At 46.6% G+C, this 16,903-nt stretch overlaps 3 protein-coding genes across 7 annotated transcripts in view; 1 reads left to right on the top strand and 2 right to left on the bottom strand.

Annotated features, from left to right (window-relative positions):
- The window catches only part of SUGP1 (SURP and G-patch domain containing 1), a 30,737-nt gene extending 25,468 nt beyond the window's left edge, over positions 1 to 5,269 (bottom strand). The window contains exons 1-2 of the mRNA XM_037028708.1: positions 4,985 to 5,269; positions 3,033 to 3,204 (exon numbers count right to left, since the gene is read on the bottom strand). Of these exons, the coding sequence (XP_036884603.1) occupies positions 3,033 to 3,204; positions 4,985 to 5,018 (206 nt within the window). The 5' untranslated portion in view covers positions 5,019 to 5,269. The remainder of the gene's footprint in view (positions 1 to 3,032; positions 3,205 to 4,984) is intronic.
- A 63-nt stretch (positions 5,270 to 5,332) lies between these two features.
- MAU2 (MAU2 sister chromatid cohesion factor) overlaps positions 5,333 to 16,903 on the top strand; it is a 30,392-nt gene continuing 18,821 nt past the window's right edge. For all 5 annotated transcript variants that reach the window (XM_037028713.1, XM_037028711.1, XM_037028709.1 and 2 more), the window contains exons 1-4: positions 5,333 to 5,646; positions 15,224 to 15,241; positions 15,629 to 15,694; positions 16,433 to 16,528. In XM_037028713.1, coding sequence (XP_036884608.1) covers positions 5,371 to 5,646; positions 15,224 to 15,241; positions 15,629 to 15,694; positions 16,433 to 16,528 — 456 coding nt within the window. In that variant the 5' untranslated portion in view covers positions 5,333 to 5,370. The remainder of the gene's footprint in view (positions 5,647 to 15,223; positions 15,242 to 15,628; positions 15,695 to 16,432; positions 16,529 to 16,903) is intronic.
- LOC118975189 (ferritin heavy chain-like) lies at positions 9,186 to 10,121 on the bottom strand. Its single transcript, XM_037028978.1, has one exon. The coding sequence runs from the start codon at positions 10,119 to 10,121 to the stop codon at positions 9,357 to 9,359; it is 765 nt and encodes a 254-aa protein (XP_036884873.1). The 3' UTR covers positions 9,186 to 9,356.

Genomic DNA, 16,903 nt, shown 5'->3' with positions numbered 1-16,903 from the left:
GGGGCAATGCCTTGATTGTCTCAGATCCATACTCACTCAAGTTCTTACCTGGTGGAACCCAAATCAGCACCCAGAGATGTCTGGGAACTGCTGAGTGCATAGAGCAACGCTCAGAGTAATAAGGTGGGAATGATCTTGTCGTAGTCAAAGCAATGCCACATATGTAATGTCAACTCTACCCAAACATTGACTGGCCCTGTCCAAATGGCCTCCATGACTCAGAATCACCTGCTCTCTTCCAGCACAGCCCTTCTCCAACCTGTTGTAAACCAATTATCTGGGCTGTGACTGGCTCCCATGTCTGTCTTCTCAGATAGACTTTAGAATTCTCCAAAACTGCATGTGTATGTGTGGACCGGGACTGGCCAGTACTTCTATGGGGATTACACACACACGCACACACACACATACACACAGGAAAACACCCAGAGCAATCTCTTGGTGGGAGAATTATATATATTCATTATTTTCTATCTCTTTGCAAATAATGTGTTTTACTTAAAAAAATTTAAAAACTATTTTTTTAAAGATTTTATTTATTTATCTTTAGAGGGGAAGGGAAGGAGAGAGGGAGAGAAACATCAATGTAAGGTTGCCTTTCGTGCATCCCCTGCGGGAAGTTGGCCTGCAGGGAACTGGCCTGCAACCCAGGCATGTGCCCTGACTGAGAATCGAACCGTGATCGTCTGAGTCGCAGGCCCGCACTCAATCCACTTAAAAACTATTTTTAACAAATCAGCATAAGGGCAAACCCAGGAGCCTAAAGGTTTAATTTAATTCATTTCTCCCTATCATAGAAGTAGTAGAGGCTCATTATAAGCAAATGAGAATGTAGAAAAATAGAAATAGAGAAGGTAGAGAAAAAAATCCCAAGTCTTCCCACCTTGCAATAGCCCTATTAACACATTGGTGTCCTTCTTTGATTTGCCACCTAAGTTAGAAACAGGAGAAAATAAAATTGTGATCATAGAACATATCCTACTTCTTCTATTTTCCTTTTAATTAATTTTTAGACGGGAAGAGGAGAGGGAGAGAAACATCACTGTGTGGTTGCCTTTCAAGTGCCCCACACTGGGGACCTTGCCTGCAACCCAGGCACGTACCCTAACTGGGAATCAAACTGGCGACCCTTTGGTCTGCAGGCCCGAGCTCTATCCACTGAGCTACACCAGCTAGGGCTACTTTCTATTATAATACACCATGTTGCCCCAACCTAAAAAATCTCTCATACATACTGCTTCTCAAAGTGGAATAACAATCTATCAGACGGAAATACCAATAGTTAGCAAAAACTTAGGGAGCCCACAGGTCTAACCTTTTTCCTTCAAAATTAACTTTTACTAGAAATCTGTTCTAATGAACTAAAAATGGGAATAACCTAAGGAATCAACAAGAGGCACTGGTTACATAAATTATGGGCCACCCACAGGGCAGATGGAGGAGCCCTAAAGAGTTAAAATTTTAGAGATAAAGCAATCAAGTGCAACATTAAATGAAAAAACAAAAAGGCATGATATTAATAATATTTACAGTATAGTCATATTTATGTCAAAATATAAATGAACTAAAAATTGTTAGAAAAATCTATCAAAGTACTTGTCTTTGGATGGCAGGATCATGATTAATTTTCTACCATGATTATGTCATCTTGAAAGTTTTAAAAAGGCATTGCAAGTTAGTTTATATGAAAGAGAAGATTTTGCTGATAATTAGCCTTGGTGTTAAACAAGCGGGACCTTCTGGTGACCCTGGCCAAGTTCTTACACTGTGTCCCTCCCTCAGGAGAAACAGGAAGATAATGGGGACAACGAAAGAAGATATTTCAGAGCAGTAGCGAGACAGCAAACGAACACCACTTGGAAATCACCTGAAACAAACAGTATGGGTATTACGCAGATGTTAAAAAAGCTGGCCCTCGGCCCTGGCTGGGTAGTTCAGCTGGTTATCACATCGTCCCAATATGCCAAGATTGTGGGTTCTTGATCAGGGCACAGGCAAGAACCAACCAAAGAAGGCATGAAAAACTGGCATAACAAATCAACTGTTTTTCTCTCTCTCTTTCTTCCCTAATTCAAGAAATAAAAAAAATTTTTTTAAAGGTTGGCTCTTGGTGAACAGATAAAACTTGGCCCACCCACTACAATATGATGACCCCTTGAAAACATTATGTCTGCAGACACAAAAGGCTGCCTATCATATGAAATATCTAGAATAGATAAATCCATGTGGAAAGAAACTAGATTTTCCCTGGCTGGTGTGGCTCAGTGGACTGAGTGCCGGCCTGGGGCCAGGTCCCCAGTGGGGGGCACGTGAGAGGTAACCACACACTGATGTTTCTCTCCCTTTCTTTTTCCTTCCTTTCCCCTCTCTCTAAAAATAAAAAGTAAAATCTAAAAAAAAAAAAAAAAAAAAAGAAGAAGAAAAAGAAAAAGGAAGGAAGGAAGGAAGGATGGAACAAACTAGATTAGTGGGTGCCAGGGGCAGATGGAGGGAGGATGGGGAGTGATGACTACTGGGTGTGAGGTTTCTTTTGGGGGTATTAAAATGTTCTGTAATCAGATAATTACCTCATGTCTGGCTCTTGAATAGCCCCTTTGGCATAACAGCTTGTCACACAAAGGACTCTCTCCTCTTCCTGCCTCTGGTCAGCAGGTCTTTCCCTGCTTCCTCAATGACTGGCTCTGTCCAGACCTTTAGAATCATGATACCTACCTCATGTTACCTACCAGCAGCAATGGGGGTTGAACTGGTATGCCCTTTCCTAGTAGACTGTGAGCCCCATAAGGAAAGAGACAGAGTCTGAGTTTCTCCTCTGCACGATGCCCTTGATACCTGGCACACAGGTTGTCAGCAGTAAAAACTCCTGAGTGAAAGAGCTGGCAGGCCAGCCTCTGGGCTCCCACATGTCCCCTGTGTCTATCCTTCCACCATTAGGCTGTGATCAGTTGTGAATATACCATGACTGCTCTTATAAGCAAAACCCTCTGCCCGTGATCCTCTGAGACCCCAATCCAGCCTCAGATAGCACTTACTCGCCAGAATGTGGGGGCTGAGGGCTGGCCACCTGATTCAGCTTGGCTTTCTGCTCCATTCTGGCTTCAATTTCCCGTTTCTTCTGAGCAATGAGCTCTTCCTGGTGAAGGATGTTCATGTTCATTTTTCCAGACTTGGGAGGTGCAACCCCAAACCACCGGTTAGCCTTTCCTGGGGAGAGAAAAGAAGCACATGAGCAATCACCTTTGCTTCAAAAACACATCCAGCAGCTGCTACATTCAAGCTGACATTCAACTATCTAGTCATTCATTTATTCAGCAAACATTTACCAAGCTATGTACCAGGTGCTGTGCTAGGTGCTAAACAAGAGAGACAGGGCCTCTGCCCATGTGGAACTCATGTTTGGCTGGGGAGACAAAAGACTTGTAAAGAAGTAGCTGCAAAATCGTGATATGAGCTCTATGCTGAAAACCAAAAAAGGGTAAGGAAGAGTAACAGAGGAGCACTTATAACTAGGGCAGCCAAAAAAGAACTATTAGAAGAGGAACTGGTTAAGTGGAAACCATAAAGATAAAGAGCCAGCCCTGGCTGGTGTAGCTCAGTGGATTGAGCACAGACCTGTGAAGCAAAGGGTCGCTGGTTCAATTCCCAGTCAGGGCACATGCCTGGGCTGCAGGCCAGGTCCCCAGTAGGAAACACATATGAGGCAGCCACACACTGATGTTTCTCCCCCACTCTCTCTCCTTCCCTTCCCCTCTATCTAAAAATAAATAAATAAAATCTTTAAAAAAAAGATAAAGAGCCAGTCTCCCAAAAAGCCACACAGGGAATGAGTTGAGCAGAGAAAGGAGCAGATGCAAAAACCAAAGGCTGGATTAACCTGGTGCATCCAAGAACCAGTGAGAGTCCAGTGTGGCCTGAGTGGATGGTTCCAGGAATGAAGGTGCAAGAAAGGGAATCTGGGTTTTACTTAAGGTCTTTGGGAAGTATCAGAGTATTAAGCTGATAATATCTAATAGATATTTTTATTTTTAAGATCATTCTGGCTACTGATTGGAGAGGGTGTGCAGGCAGCAAAGAGACCAATAAGGAGGCTGTCTGCAAGCAAAAGATGATGGTGACTTCAGACATGGCAGAAGCTGTAGAGATGAAGACACCTTGAAGTTTCCCCATGGGACTCAGAATAAAATCCAAATTTTTAAAGTCCATCTTCAAGGCCCTGCCAGAGATAGCCTCCCTCCCCACCCCAAGCCCTTCGCACTTGCCATTCCCCGGCGTGGAAAGCTGTTCTGCACACCTCCTTCTCATCTCAAATGTCTTCTGCTCAAAAAGACCTTCCTTGACTACCCAATATCAACAGCCTCCAGCCCTATACTCTCATATCATAACTCTCTAAATATTTCCTCTTGGTGCATTGTCTGACACCCCAGTCGAAAAAAGCAGGGTTCTGTTTTGGTTACTTTTGCATCCCCAGCGCCCAGCACAGTGCTTGCTGAATGGGTGAATGCATCCAATCTGGGGTGGCTAGGGCTGGGAGAAAGGAAAAGGTAAGGCTTGTGGTCAAGTGGAGGCTCGAAAGACCCAGGAATGTCTGAGAGCAGTTCGGAAAAGCAGCTTTTCCAGAAAGCAGCACACAGACTGTGGAGCAGCGAAAAAAGGAGCTCGGGAGAGCCCACAGTTGTTGGGGTTTCGGGGAGCGGCGCTCGGAAGAGCCCTAAAGATGTTTTCCCCCCGAAAAGCGGACGCAGGGCAGACCCTGTGTCCGGCTTTACCGAAGCCAGACGCCCTCAGCAAAACAGGCCCGGGGTCGAGGGCAGCAACTGGGTCTGGGAGCTCGTAGCCTGGGGAGGCGCAAAACCTGCCGCTTCCGGTCACCCAGAGACTGAGACGAGGGGCCGGCAGGTTGGTGCAGGCTCGGCCGGAAGGCAAAGAAGCGATGCATAGTCTGGAGGACCCAGGCCGACACTGGAAGGGAGGCGGGGGCTATTACCTGCAACATCTCGATTGTCCATCTTGAGACTCATCCAATCCCACAATGCTCTGGCGCCACCTGAGGAGGCAAGTTATAGTGCGCCTGGCCTAATGGGAGATGTAGTCCCCGTTAGCCATCGATGCCCTGACACTGCGGGGACACATACAGCCTTCCTCTCAGGAACACAAACCTCGGCCTACCGGTAATGTCTGCTCTCAGTCCCGTGGACCAAAAGACATCGTCTTTTTTCACAGCCTTCGGGATTGGCAGCCACTCCAAATACAAACTACATGTTCCAGGATGCTTCGCACAGCAGCTCTCGCGAGCGACGCAGAGTGCTGGCTCCGCCCCTTGCGCCTGCTTCCGCCTCCCTCTGGCGACGGCTTGTTGTTGCGGTGGCCAAAATGGCGGCTCAGGCGGCGGCGGCGGCCCAAGCGGCCGCGGCCCAGGCGGCGCAGGCTGAGGCGGCCGAGTCATGGTACCTGGCACTTCTGGGCTTCGCCGAACACTTCCGGACGTCTAGCCCGCCCAAGATCCGCCTGTGTGTGCACTGCCTGCAGGCTGTGTTTCCGTTCAAGCCGCCGCAGCGCATCGAGGCCCGCACGCACCTGCAGCTAGGCTCCGTGCTTTACCACCACACCAAGAACAGCGAGCAGGCGCGTAGCCACCTAGAGAAAGCGGTGAGCGCGGGCCGGGCCGCGAGGGAGGAGCGCGGGCTTCTTGTGGGACCCGACCTGATGGGCGGCTACCGCGGCGGGCTAGGGCCGCCCAGGCCGCTCCTTGGGGACCAGAGGTGCGACTTCCGCATGAGCGGCGGGATCCCAAAGCCGCCAGCATCTAGGGGACCCCCGGGGCGTTGCCGCGTACGTTATTTAACATCTCTGGTGACAGGCAGGATCTAGGACCCCGCTCTTCTGAGAAGAAATAGGATTTCCAAGTTGTTCAGGTTTTCAAGAGATGACCTGTTGGCGCCTATGGAGACGTCCCCAGTTCGCCACTGCGTCCTGCAGCTTCCACTTTCTCAGGGTTCAGCCCCGGAAGTATCGACCTGAAAGCTCCCTCCTGAAGTGACTCGAGAAAATGAAGGGTCGAGGTGACAGTCCAGGCATCCCTTGGGAATCTGAAGTTCGGTCTCTCGGAAAACCTGGGAAAGCATTCCCTCCCCAGACCCGGAAGTCTGATAAGTGTCTGGAGGGTATTGCCCGACCCTCCATCAGTGATGCGAGGAGTCAAGTGGGAGTCAAAGGCCCAGAGCCTAGAGTTAGTCATTTGAAGTCCTCCAAGGAGGTGGAACAGTGTGTGGGGGTGGTGGGGGGAGGGGGGGGTCAGGATTCCGGGACCAGTTACTCGGTGGTGGTGGGGATTGGGGGAAGGACTCTCCCAGCACTTGCTTTCTCTCTGTTCACCCCGTGGGTGGCTTCTTTTTCTCCCACCACCCACTAGTCCCTCCCCTTAAGAGGGCAGGCCTCACCGACACCCCCGCCCCCGCCATTTTTACTCGTGAGATCTTGGTGCTTCAAAGAGTCTGGCTGTAGAGTTTTTCTTCTCACAGCGACACTGGACTCCTGTCAGACTGTGCCTTCATTTGCCCTTTACTCTGTTATTCTGATTAAAGGAGCGACTTCTTGAATAGACTTAGATTTTTAAAATGTATTGATCTGAGGTAAATCAGAACCCACGGGTGGCTGGGAACAAGTTGCCTTTGGGAAGATAGCAGATCTTTGTTTTGCATACTGCAGAGAGTTGGAAGGGGACTTTACTTTTTGCTTGATCAACTTTCTTTTTTCAGCAGTAAGACTGTAAGGACCCAGAGAGGTAAAGTGATTTGGCCAAAGCCACAGCATGTTACTAACAAAACTGGGCTCAAATGCAGGCTTAAAGATTCCAGGTTCTGTGCCAAGACAATAAGTTGTTATTGTATTTGTGCAGTTGTATCTTTTTTTCAGTCTTTTGGCACATATTTATTCAGCTCACACCAGGTTCCAAGCCCTCTTCTGAGTGCTGGGGATAAGCAATAACTAAAACAGTCCTTATCCACATAAACTTACATTTTAGTGAGAGAGACAAATAATGAATACGTAGTAAGAGGTTAGGTAGTGATAGAAAAACCATGAAAAAACATGGACCAGGAAGAAAGGATGGAGTTGATGGGGAGCTATTTTTGGGAGAGGTAACTCTGTTTGAGCAACGCCTTAAATGTGGTGGAGGAAGTGAGCCTGGAGAATCACTTGGGTTGTCAGGTGATTCCCAAGGAGTGCCCAGGCTGTCACTGGCCCATTACTAGTTTGTGTCAGGTTCTCTCCTGGGCAATGATGAGGCTGAGATCAAATGAAGCACCAGGCTTCCTTAGGCATGGGGTGGCTGGGGGCTGTGACTCCTAGGGCCTGGGGGCCCAGTGACCCAGTTCTGAAGTTCTCCCTTCTCTTCATAAACAACAGATCCTGCCACCTCCCTTCCCTTGTCTCAGAAGCTATTGTTTCTAGCAGTGGTTCACAGTCACTGTCTGTATGGTTGCATTTTTGTCACTCACTACTGTTGAAGGGAAGCGGTCATGCCTCACATTGCTTCTTTGTAGCCACTTGGCTTTTAGAGATATACTTTTCAATTTTACAGAACCTTAAATCTTGGGGCATCTTCCACAGAGCCATAAGATCTTCCCCATAACTCACACGGATGTTATTTATACCTGGAAATACTTTTCTGTCATTTGCATCCCCTGCTGGGAATGTGTTCACATTTCAACTGAAGTACAGTTATCCATGCTGTTTTCCTTCTGCAATGTTTGTGATCTGCTTTTGTGTTGCAATTCAAGCATGCTTTCTTTGTTCTTTAAAAAAATATTTTGTTTTTAGAGAGAGGGGAAGGGAAGGAGAGAAACATTGGTATGTGGTTGCCTCTCGCGTGCCCCAAACTGGGTACCTGGCCCGTAACCCAGGCATGTGCCCTGACTGGGAATCAGATCGGTGACCTTTTGGTTTGCAGGCCCTTGCTCAATCCGCTGAGCTACACCAGCCAGGGTCTGGATCTCAAGCATGCTTTCTTTAATCTTCATGTGTTACCAGCTGTGCATTTGTCCCAAATCAGGAAGCTACCAACTTTTATTCTTTTCTTTCCCAGATTCACTTGATAAAGAATCATAGCATATTCTCTTTTTAGAAGTGGTTTGCTGGTTTCTATTCCTGAAGAGCAGATGATCGAAGAGATTCCAATTTCTTTTCAGGGAGTCAACCCAGAGTAACGAAAACAAAAAAACCAAATAAACAAAAAAAAAGTTTTTAAAGAGGTAAATAACTCGACTATTTTGTGACAGTTTTCTCCCTGATTATTCCCTCTGCTGTTCTTTCCTAAACTAACTTCTCTAACTTAAAAGTGCTATAGATAAAATTTTTTAAAAATATTTTATTTATTTATTTTTAGAGAGAGGGAATGGGAAGGAGAAAGAGTGGGAGAGAAACACCAATGTGTGGTTGCCTCTCATGTGTCCCCCACTGGGGATCTGGCCTGCAACCCAGGCACGTGCCCTGACCGGGAATCGAACTGGCTACCCTTTGCTTCACAGGCCCATGCTCAGTCCACTGAGCTACACCAGCCAGGGCTAAAATTTTTTAATTGGCCTCTAAAGTCAGTACTACATTCAATCTCTGTTATTGTCATCGTCTTTTGCTTGCTCTCTGAGAGACCCTAATCTCCTTGGTAGTCATACCATATACTTTTTAAATATAAAGTTAGATTATTTACTTTTTTACCTGCTTAATGTTAGAACTGCTTCCTCAACTGTATTTGTAAGCTCTATAGAAGGAATATGTAATAAACTTGTGCATCTGCTTCATTAATTTTACCAGCTTTGAAAGAATTATCTGTCAAGTGTTCCCATTAGAGGTATGGAAGGTATTTCTCCCTTTCCTCAGCGGTTTTATTGAGGTTGAAACCGTTGGTCTCAGTGACACCTGCTTCTGCAGACCCTTGGAACCCCTGCTGGCTGCTTCAGTCCCTGGGTCTGCTAGATAGATCCTGTAACTATTACGGTGTATGATAGGACCCTTTACCTGAGAGCCCTCCTTGTTTGACTATGGTTTTGGCAGTGATGTGGTTGTGTTGTCAGAATTCTTGGCTGCTCTGATTCCTTTAGTAAATAGTTCGTGATTGTAAAGGATGTCCCTTTACTCAGAAATCTCTTGGCTAGAGAATTTGTGAGGCTGTTTCTGTCAGATTGTGTTCCTTTTTTTTTTTTTTGTACCAAATTACTTTATTTGAAGGAACGGTACAATTGAAAGGCATAAGTGGATGATTGGTAGAAGTTATAGAAAAGATAAAGGTAACTCCAACATGCACATACTGCTTTGGTGACCAAGGAAGTCACTCCCGTGGCGGTGGGAAGGCAGCCTGAGGCTTATCTGTCTGCACTGTCTCCCAGAGTGTGCTTGTCAAAGAGATACTCAGCCATGCCAGATCCAGGGGCCCCCAACCTGCGCAAGTTGGTCACGTGGTCACCCAGCTCTTTGATGGATTTCACCTGCTCATCCAGGTAGTGAGTCTCAATGAAGTCACACAGATGAGGATCATTTTTCTCAGTGGCCAGTTTGTGCAAGTCCAGTAGGGACTGATTCACACTTTTTTCCAAGTGCAATGCACACTCCATTGCATTCAGCCCATTCTCCCAGTCATCGCGTTCTGGTTTCTTGATATCCTGGAGGAAGATCCAGCCACCTCGTTGGTTCTGCAGCTTCATCAGTTTCTCAGCATGTTCCCTCTCCTCATGAGATTGGTGAAGAAAATACTTGGCAAAGTTCTTCAAAGCCACATCATCACGGCCAAAGTAGTAAGACATGGACAGGTAGACGTAGGAAGCGTAGAGCTCCAGGTTGATCTGGCGGTTGATGGTGGCCTCCGAATCCTGGTGGTAGTTCTGGCGCACCTGCGAGACGGACGTGGTCATGATGGCGGCTGAGGACAGGTGGCTTCGCGGTACTGGAGCGGTGGCGGGACCTTGGGGGTCTGTGGGAGCTGTGAGGAGGTGGCGGAAGGATGGATCTGGGCAGCTGGCTGAGATGGGGGGGGTCGAGCGCCGGGTTCCGTTCAAGCACTGTTGAAGCAGGAAACCACGGCAACTCTCCGCGAAGACTCTAGATTGTGTTCCTTTACATTTATTTTTCATCTTATTATTTTTCCTCTCACTATATATCTATTCCTCTGTGAACTTTCAGCCTTTCTAATTTTCACACTGCCTTTCAAGCAGACATTTCCGTTACAGTAATTCACACATTCTCCCTGAACTTTTTGTCATATTTCTCTTTATCCCTTGGCCTGAAAAGTACATCATCATCTTAGACTTTTTCTGATTTAAGAGCCACAGAGAAATAAATGCCACTTTTCTGGAATAATTGTTTATTATTTGCCATAATCTAAGCAGTCATACTAATGTATAGTTGTCTCTCTGACTGCAGTATCTATGTTAAGACTGCGTTTACTTTCTCTTTGCTTTTGGAACAGAGCTTTTTAGTGGTGGTTTTGCTCATCTGACTTAGAAAGCAGCTCCAAACTGTGCTGGCTAGACAGTTGTTCATTTTGTTTCCAGGTTTAGCCTCACAGTCTCTGGTTTACTTTATTAGCAAGTAATTAAATGCTTCCTTTTATCTTTTAAAGGCCTGAGAGGGCTCAGTGATGAGCCTTTTATCATGAGGCACAGCTGGAGCAGATCTGTCATACTTCAGGATCGTGGCTGTGTCCTGCTAAATTTTGTGCCCCGTTGACCAGGAGCAGAACCTTGTGCGGAAGCTGCATTTACAGAGCTTGGTGTTAACGCATTTTCATGGAAGAGTATTCTGTGCTTCCTCCTGTTTTCATTTCCATTTTCTTCACTCTTGCTCTCTGACTCTCTTCTGACCTCAGGATTTGAAATTTGTTTAGGAACCATATCTTCACAGTTTCACCAACACGCCCTCTGCCTTCCTTCCAACCCCAGATTCTTCTGGTTTCTGCCTGGGAATTACCATAGTATTTTTGATCCTTTCTACATGCCAGACCATACATTCATGCTTCTTAGACACTGTCTCATTGGATCCTCAACAAACCCACAAGGCAGGACCACTTCCAACTTGCCACTGATAGGGGGATGCTCGTAAACATTGTTACACAGCAGAGAGAGGTGAGACAGGCTCCTAAGTGCTGTACTTCATCCCAAAGAAGTTGCAGTCAATAACTATTTCTACACATTTTGGTTATTTAAAAATCCGATCTTTTTTTTAAAAAAAGTTAACTTGGTTTCTAGGTACAAAAAAGCCTTGAAATGCTCTCAAGCCCTGGATTGAATCCTCCAAGCGAGAGAGATGTGCTGATCTGGGCCATCCACCCCTTAGGGTACTTGCTTTCCCTGAGAGCCCCAAGGTAACCCTAGAGATATCTGGTAGGATTGTTCACCTTCTGCCCTATCTATGCCTGCAGGCCTCCCACTTTAGGGAGAAGTTCAGGGCCTCTCACTTTAGCTGCTTTTTCATCGGGAGGAAGGGAACATAACTGTTTTTGTTTTGTTTTTTAATGTTGCAAAGTAAAACATACAGATGAATTAGCAGCTTTAGGTAAGGTACTTTATTTGTAAGATGCATATATTTCTGATGTTTGTTTATTTCCAATTTGTGATTTTATGTTACAAGTGTTAAAAGGATATAAATGGGAAGTCATTTGATTGGTGTCTGACAGTCTAAGGAAATGACTGACTGTTCTGACACTGAGCCAGTTCTGTAGCCCTAGCTTTGGAACTGGGTCATTGTAGGGGATGGCTCAACGTGTCACTGATGCTGCTTCCTGGACCCAAAGTAGTGGTGTTTGTAGGGAGGTACCTGATGTCATTTAGGAGATAGGTATTTGTGTTTGAAAGTTATAAGCTTCAGTTCTGTGCCATGTGCACATAAGAAAGCTCTTATTTCCTGGTGATGTTAGATGAAATTGTTGTTCATGTGACAAATGTTTCCTAAGCACCTCCTGTGCGTTGGACTATTCCATGAACTGGGGATGCAGCACTATGAGGAGGCACATTATAAGGCTTATCTAACATCCTCATGTTAGGGTATTTGTAGTGGGGGCACAGCACACGTATAAGAGAATGGAAGGTTGTGATCCTGGAAACATACTAAGCGCTACTAGGATCCAGCTCCTCCATGTCGGTCCACACCTCCAGTTCTGTCCTCATGTGTGTCCTTTGCATTCTCTTTAAACACCCTGTACTCTTGCTAGAGCCTCCCCTTCTGCCTGTACACCTTGCCTGGGGTAGTTCTTGCCCGTGGAGATTGAGTTGTGGGACCACTGAATCTTGGGGTTGGGCCAGATCTCAGTATGTCCTTAGCCCAGCTCTTCAGTTACGTGGTCTTCTCCACAGTATCCCCATTCCTTCTCCTGTTTGGTGGCCTTGAGGATCTTTTCTTGCTAGACTGCTCTTTCACATGGGGAGGAGTCACTTCGGTAGAAAACAAGGCCAATCTTAAGTGTTTACCACTTTTATGATATCACATACATATGGCTGAAGCTGGGCCTGTCTCCATTGTTTCTGTAGACAGCCTCCAGCCAAGGAACCTCGCCTCTGAGGTTGCACTCCTGACAGCAGGCACTGGCCCTGCCTTCTGGGGACCCTGAGCCCCTTCTGACCCTGCTGCAGTGGAGTTTTGGGAGGGGATACTCATGTTAGCTGTAGAGTGCCTTTTGCTTGGACTTTGCAGACACACATGTGCACATGTGTGCATTGTGTGTGCACACCTACACGTGCGCTTCTCTGCGCGAGCAGGAAAGGGGCGGGAAATCTCTAGCGCTGGGTGTGTGTTCTCGCTGTTCCTCTCCCACAGCTCCCCCTCCTGGCCCACCTGTATCTTTCAGGCAGTTGGTTCGGGATGCAGTTCCAAGTCTTTCCCAGTCCCTTTTTGGACTTCTTCCTCTACCACTCACTCTTGCCCCAGCTCTGCTCACTTTCCCAGCCAGCATCTCCTTAGGCCTTCAGCCTTTGGCTCTGCTTCTTCCTCCCTCTGCATTCTCTTTGGTGCATCTAGGATATTCTTTGTTGGGAGTGTGGGAATAACTTTTAATGCTGTTGTGTTGTTTTATTTTACTTTGTTTTACAAATACCGCTGCCAGCATTGAATGCAATTCTGGGCCCAAAAACCTGCACACTCCTTTGCTACATGGTAAAAGCTTTCACATCACCTCTTGTTGTTTGCTATCACCCCTGCATTATCTTCAAAATAAAGAAACACACCATCTTCTCTCTGGTATGACTTTCGTTGTTCAGTTACCACCACTGGATGTACCTTCTTTCTGAGCTCTAGTTTAACTTTTTTTTAAAGGTTTTATTTATTTATTTTTAGGGACGGGGTGGGGGAGGGAAGGAGAAAGAGAGTGGTTGAAATGTGTGGTTGCCTACTGGGGACCTGGCCTACAACCCAGGCATGTGCCCTAGACTGAGAATGGAACCCTTTGGTTCACAGGCCCGCACACTCAATCCACTGAGCTACACCAGCCAGGGCTAGTTTAACTTTTTTAACTGTGGCCATCACCATGTCATCCACACCAGTAGCAGGAAATCTATTCAGTTGTCCCTTTATCCCCTTCACAGAGATGATATACCAATTTTTGGCTCCTGTGTTGTTAGCACAGTTAATCAGGGCTCCTACTGGAAGACCCAGGGAATCCAGAATTTCTCACCAGAGGACCCACCACATCCTTGCTTCGACATCTTAAATGCTGGAAAGCTAGGATACTTTTAAAACTCAGATCTCATTAGGTGCTTTTTAATTTTTACAAAGATTTTATTTATTTTCTTTTAGAGAGAGGGGAAGAGAGAGAGAAATAGAGGGAGGGAAATATTGTGCGGTTGCCTCTCATGCGCCCCTGACTTGGGGCCTGGTCCACAACCCTGGCATGTACCCTGATAGGGAATTAAACTAGCGACCCTTTGGTTTGCAGGCTGGCACTTAGTCCACTGAGCCACACCAGCCAGGTCAGTGCTTTTGTTTTATGCCTCTGTTGGATCAGGCTCAATGAGTGTCATCAGGGCATTCTGACCCACAGTCTCTGCTGCTAGTGAGTGGCACATATACCTTCCAGCCTTATTTTCCTGGATTTCTGCCTTTTAAAAAAATATATTTTATTTATTTATTTTTAGAGAGAGGGGAAGGGAAGGAGAAAGAGTGGAAGAGAAACATCAGTGTGTGGTTGCCTCTCACATGTTCCCCACTGGGGAACCTGCAACCCAGGCACGTGCCCGTACTGAGAATCAAACCGTGATCCCTTAGTTTGCAGTCCTGTGCTCAATCCACTGAGCTACATCAGCCAGCGTGATTTCTGCCTTTTTATAGGTTCTTCTCTGTGAAGAGTACCTCCCACTCCCCCTTTGCCTGGGAACACACACCCCAGTCCCAGATGTGCGCGCGTGCACACACACACACACACACACCACCCCCTTGTGCTGTTCTTCTACAGAGCATGGCAAGTCTCAGGGTCTTGTGTTCAGCTGCAGATCTGCCTTCCAACACCCACAAGAACTCTGAGAACATTTGTGGAACAAGCGTTGGGTGAATGCTTGAGTCCTCCTGGATGGTCTGACAGACTATGGTCAGTGTGGTGGACTCTCCTGGCGCCTCACTATTTCCTTTGGGAATGTGGAACTCAAGGGCACAATGGTCCCCAAATGGGAGCATTACATTGTCTCAACCACATCCTGCATGTGTGCCAGCAGAGGCACCACAAGCTCAGATCGCAGAATCATCTCTACAGTCTCTTGACCTAGTGCTGCCCACACAAGTCCTTCCTGGAGCTTTTCTCCCTCCCCTCTGAGGCTAACTTTGGTCATTGCCAAGTGTCTTTGAAACACCACTTCTCAAGAAAGGACTACACCTCCAGATCCACTGTTCAGTTGTAATTATTTACCCATATGTCATTATTTGCTGTCAGGGTACTATAATGAGTGGCATGTGAGGGTCCCTCTGAACTTTTTCCCCTTCTAAAGTATTGTGGTCCTGGGGCGGGGGGAGGGGGTGCTCTGACCTGAACTCAGGAGCCTGGTGGGATAGGTAGATCCTGTTACTAAGGGAACATATGCTTCTTCCCTCTCTCCCAGGCATGCTCTGGTTGCTAGACTAGCAGGAAATGAGCCAATAGATCACCTTCCCATTTACCTGAAAACCTGTGGTCTTTGTGACAGGACAATCTATAAACACCAAAGCAGAGCTAGGGAACACTTAGCTGAGAATTAATGCTTTTTTCTTTCTTTTTCAGTGGTTGATATCACAGCAAGTATCCTTTTCTTGGTGCTGTTCCCTTTAAGAAATGCTCTGTTTAAATAAAAAGAATGTGTTATAAACTTGAATTCCTGCTATGATGCACCCCGCAGGTTTAGGTCTTGCCCCACAGACCACCTGAAGAATCCCGCTCAGCTGTAGCTGCCCCTTCAGACCAGCAGCCTCTCTGTGGGTACCATGCTCCTCTTCAAGCCCTGGCATACAGCTCCACATCTGGCCAGCAGCAAGTTCAGGGATTGCTGGGGGAATACGTGAATTTAGGATTTCAGAGCAGGGGAATACACCTGACTGGCGGACTGCTACAGTGTAAGAACCCCATGCTTGCTTCCTTTTAAACTTACTTTTTAGCAACATCTATACTTCCTTAACCAGGTGTCACTAGATCCCACAGTTTGAAGATGTTAAATTTGAAGCAGCAAGTCTTTTGTCTGAATTATACTGTCAAGAGGTAAGAACCTGTGGTTTCTGAAAGCAGAGTCCCCCCCGCCCCGTAGTGAAGGCACAATGGCAAATTGGTTTTCTCAGGAGTGGACTGACTTCCTCCTGGCTTTTAATGCTTCCCATCATTTTCCTACCTTCCATACCCTTGCTTTGGGCGGCTCTGAGTGATCACTTCTCATGAGGACCAATAGAATATTTTTCTAAGACTTTCTAGAGACTTGGAAAACAGCCTTGTTCTTAGGCTAAAGATGATTAGTTCCTGGACTAATATAGTTTATCCATATAGTTTATCTTCTTAATCTGGTTCCTGATCTCAGGTGTAGCTGAAAATCACCTTTTCCCTCTTTGAGCAGCAGCCTGTGAGGCTCCCTGGGCTGCAGGGACTGCGTGCTTTACTCTCATCTCTCTTCTAGAATGAGAAAGATGGTGATTGTCATCTAATTTGACTGTTTAGGATTTTGTACTGAAGCTACTTTCACTCTAGTTGAATGAGTTATTTTAGGATTTTGAACTGAAGCTACTTTCACTTTAGTTGAATGAGTTATTTTAAGAGCAATGCAAAAACCTCCCAGCCAGTGAGTCCAATAAGATACATTTTTCTTTTAATAAAGTAAATCAGTAACCCACAAATCTTTGGTAAGCCTGAACAGGAATGGCCTTCTGGCACCCCAGCTGCTGCATAAGGAATCCAGCTTGCCTGCCAGCTTGTTTCTTTTCCTCCCTAACTGTAACTGTTGCCTTTCAGAATTCTGTTGATGCAGCAAAGCCACTGCTGAGGAAAGCAATCCAGATCTCACAGCAGACGCCTTACTGGCACTGCCGCCTCCTCTTCCAGCTTGCTGTGAGTACTGTGGATCTGGCCAAGACTCGTGGCTGCTGAATGGGGTTGTGACCTTGGGGCACACCCACCTAACTGCAGTAAAGGCAGACAACAAACACACAGGCCCTCCTCAGGCTGCTGTACCAAGAGGATGGGGACATAGGGATGATTATTTAGCCTGCTCACAAGTCCCCTCCAGTCTCCATCCTCAGCAGTATCTCCAGCCCAGGTCTTTTGTGCAGCATCAGGGGTGATTGGTGGGAGTGTCCTTCTCCCCGTTGGCTGACTCGGCTTTATCATTGCATTCCCCTCCCTCCTGGTTCTCTGTATGGCCTGTGTTCACTGAAATTTGAGAAACATTTCTTGCCCCGAATGATTCTTAAGAGCTGTGCTGAG

Source organism: Sturnira hondurensis, unplaced genomic scaffold (assembly GCF_014824575.4).
Source record: "Sturnira hondurensis isolate 20B ecotype Veracruz unplaced genomic scaffold, ASM1482457v3 Scaffold0020119, whole genome shotgun sequence".
Classification (NCBI taxonomy): domain Eukaryota; kingdom Metazoa; phylum Chordata; class Mammalia; order Chiroptera; family Phyllostomidae; genus Sturnira; species Sturnira hondurensis.
This window is presented reverse-complemented; position numbering and strand designations above follow the sequence as displayed.

Bases quoted from the DNA above. Each gene is read 5' to 3' on its own strand.
- LOC118975189 (XM_037028978.1), bottom strand. From the start codon at position 10,121: ATGAAAAATAAATGTAAAGGAACACAATCTAGAGTCTTCGCGGAGAGT.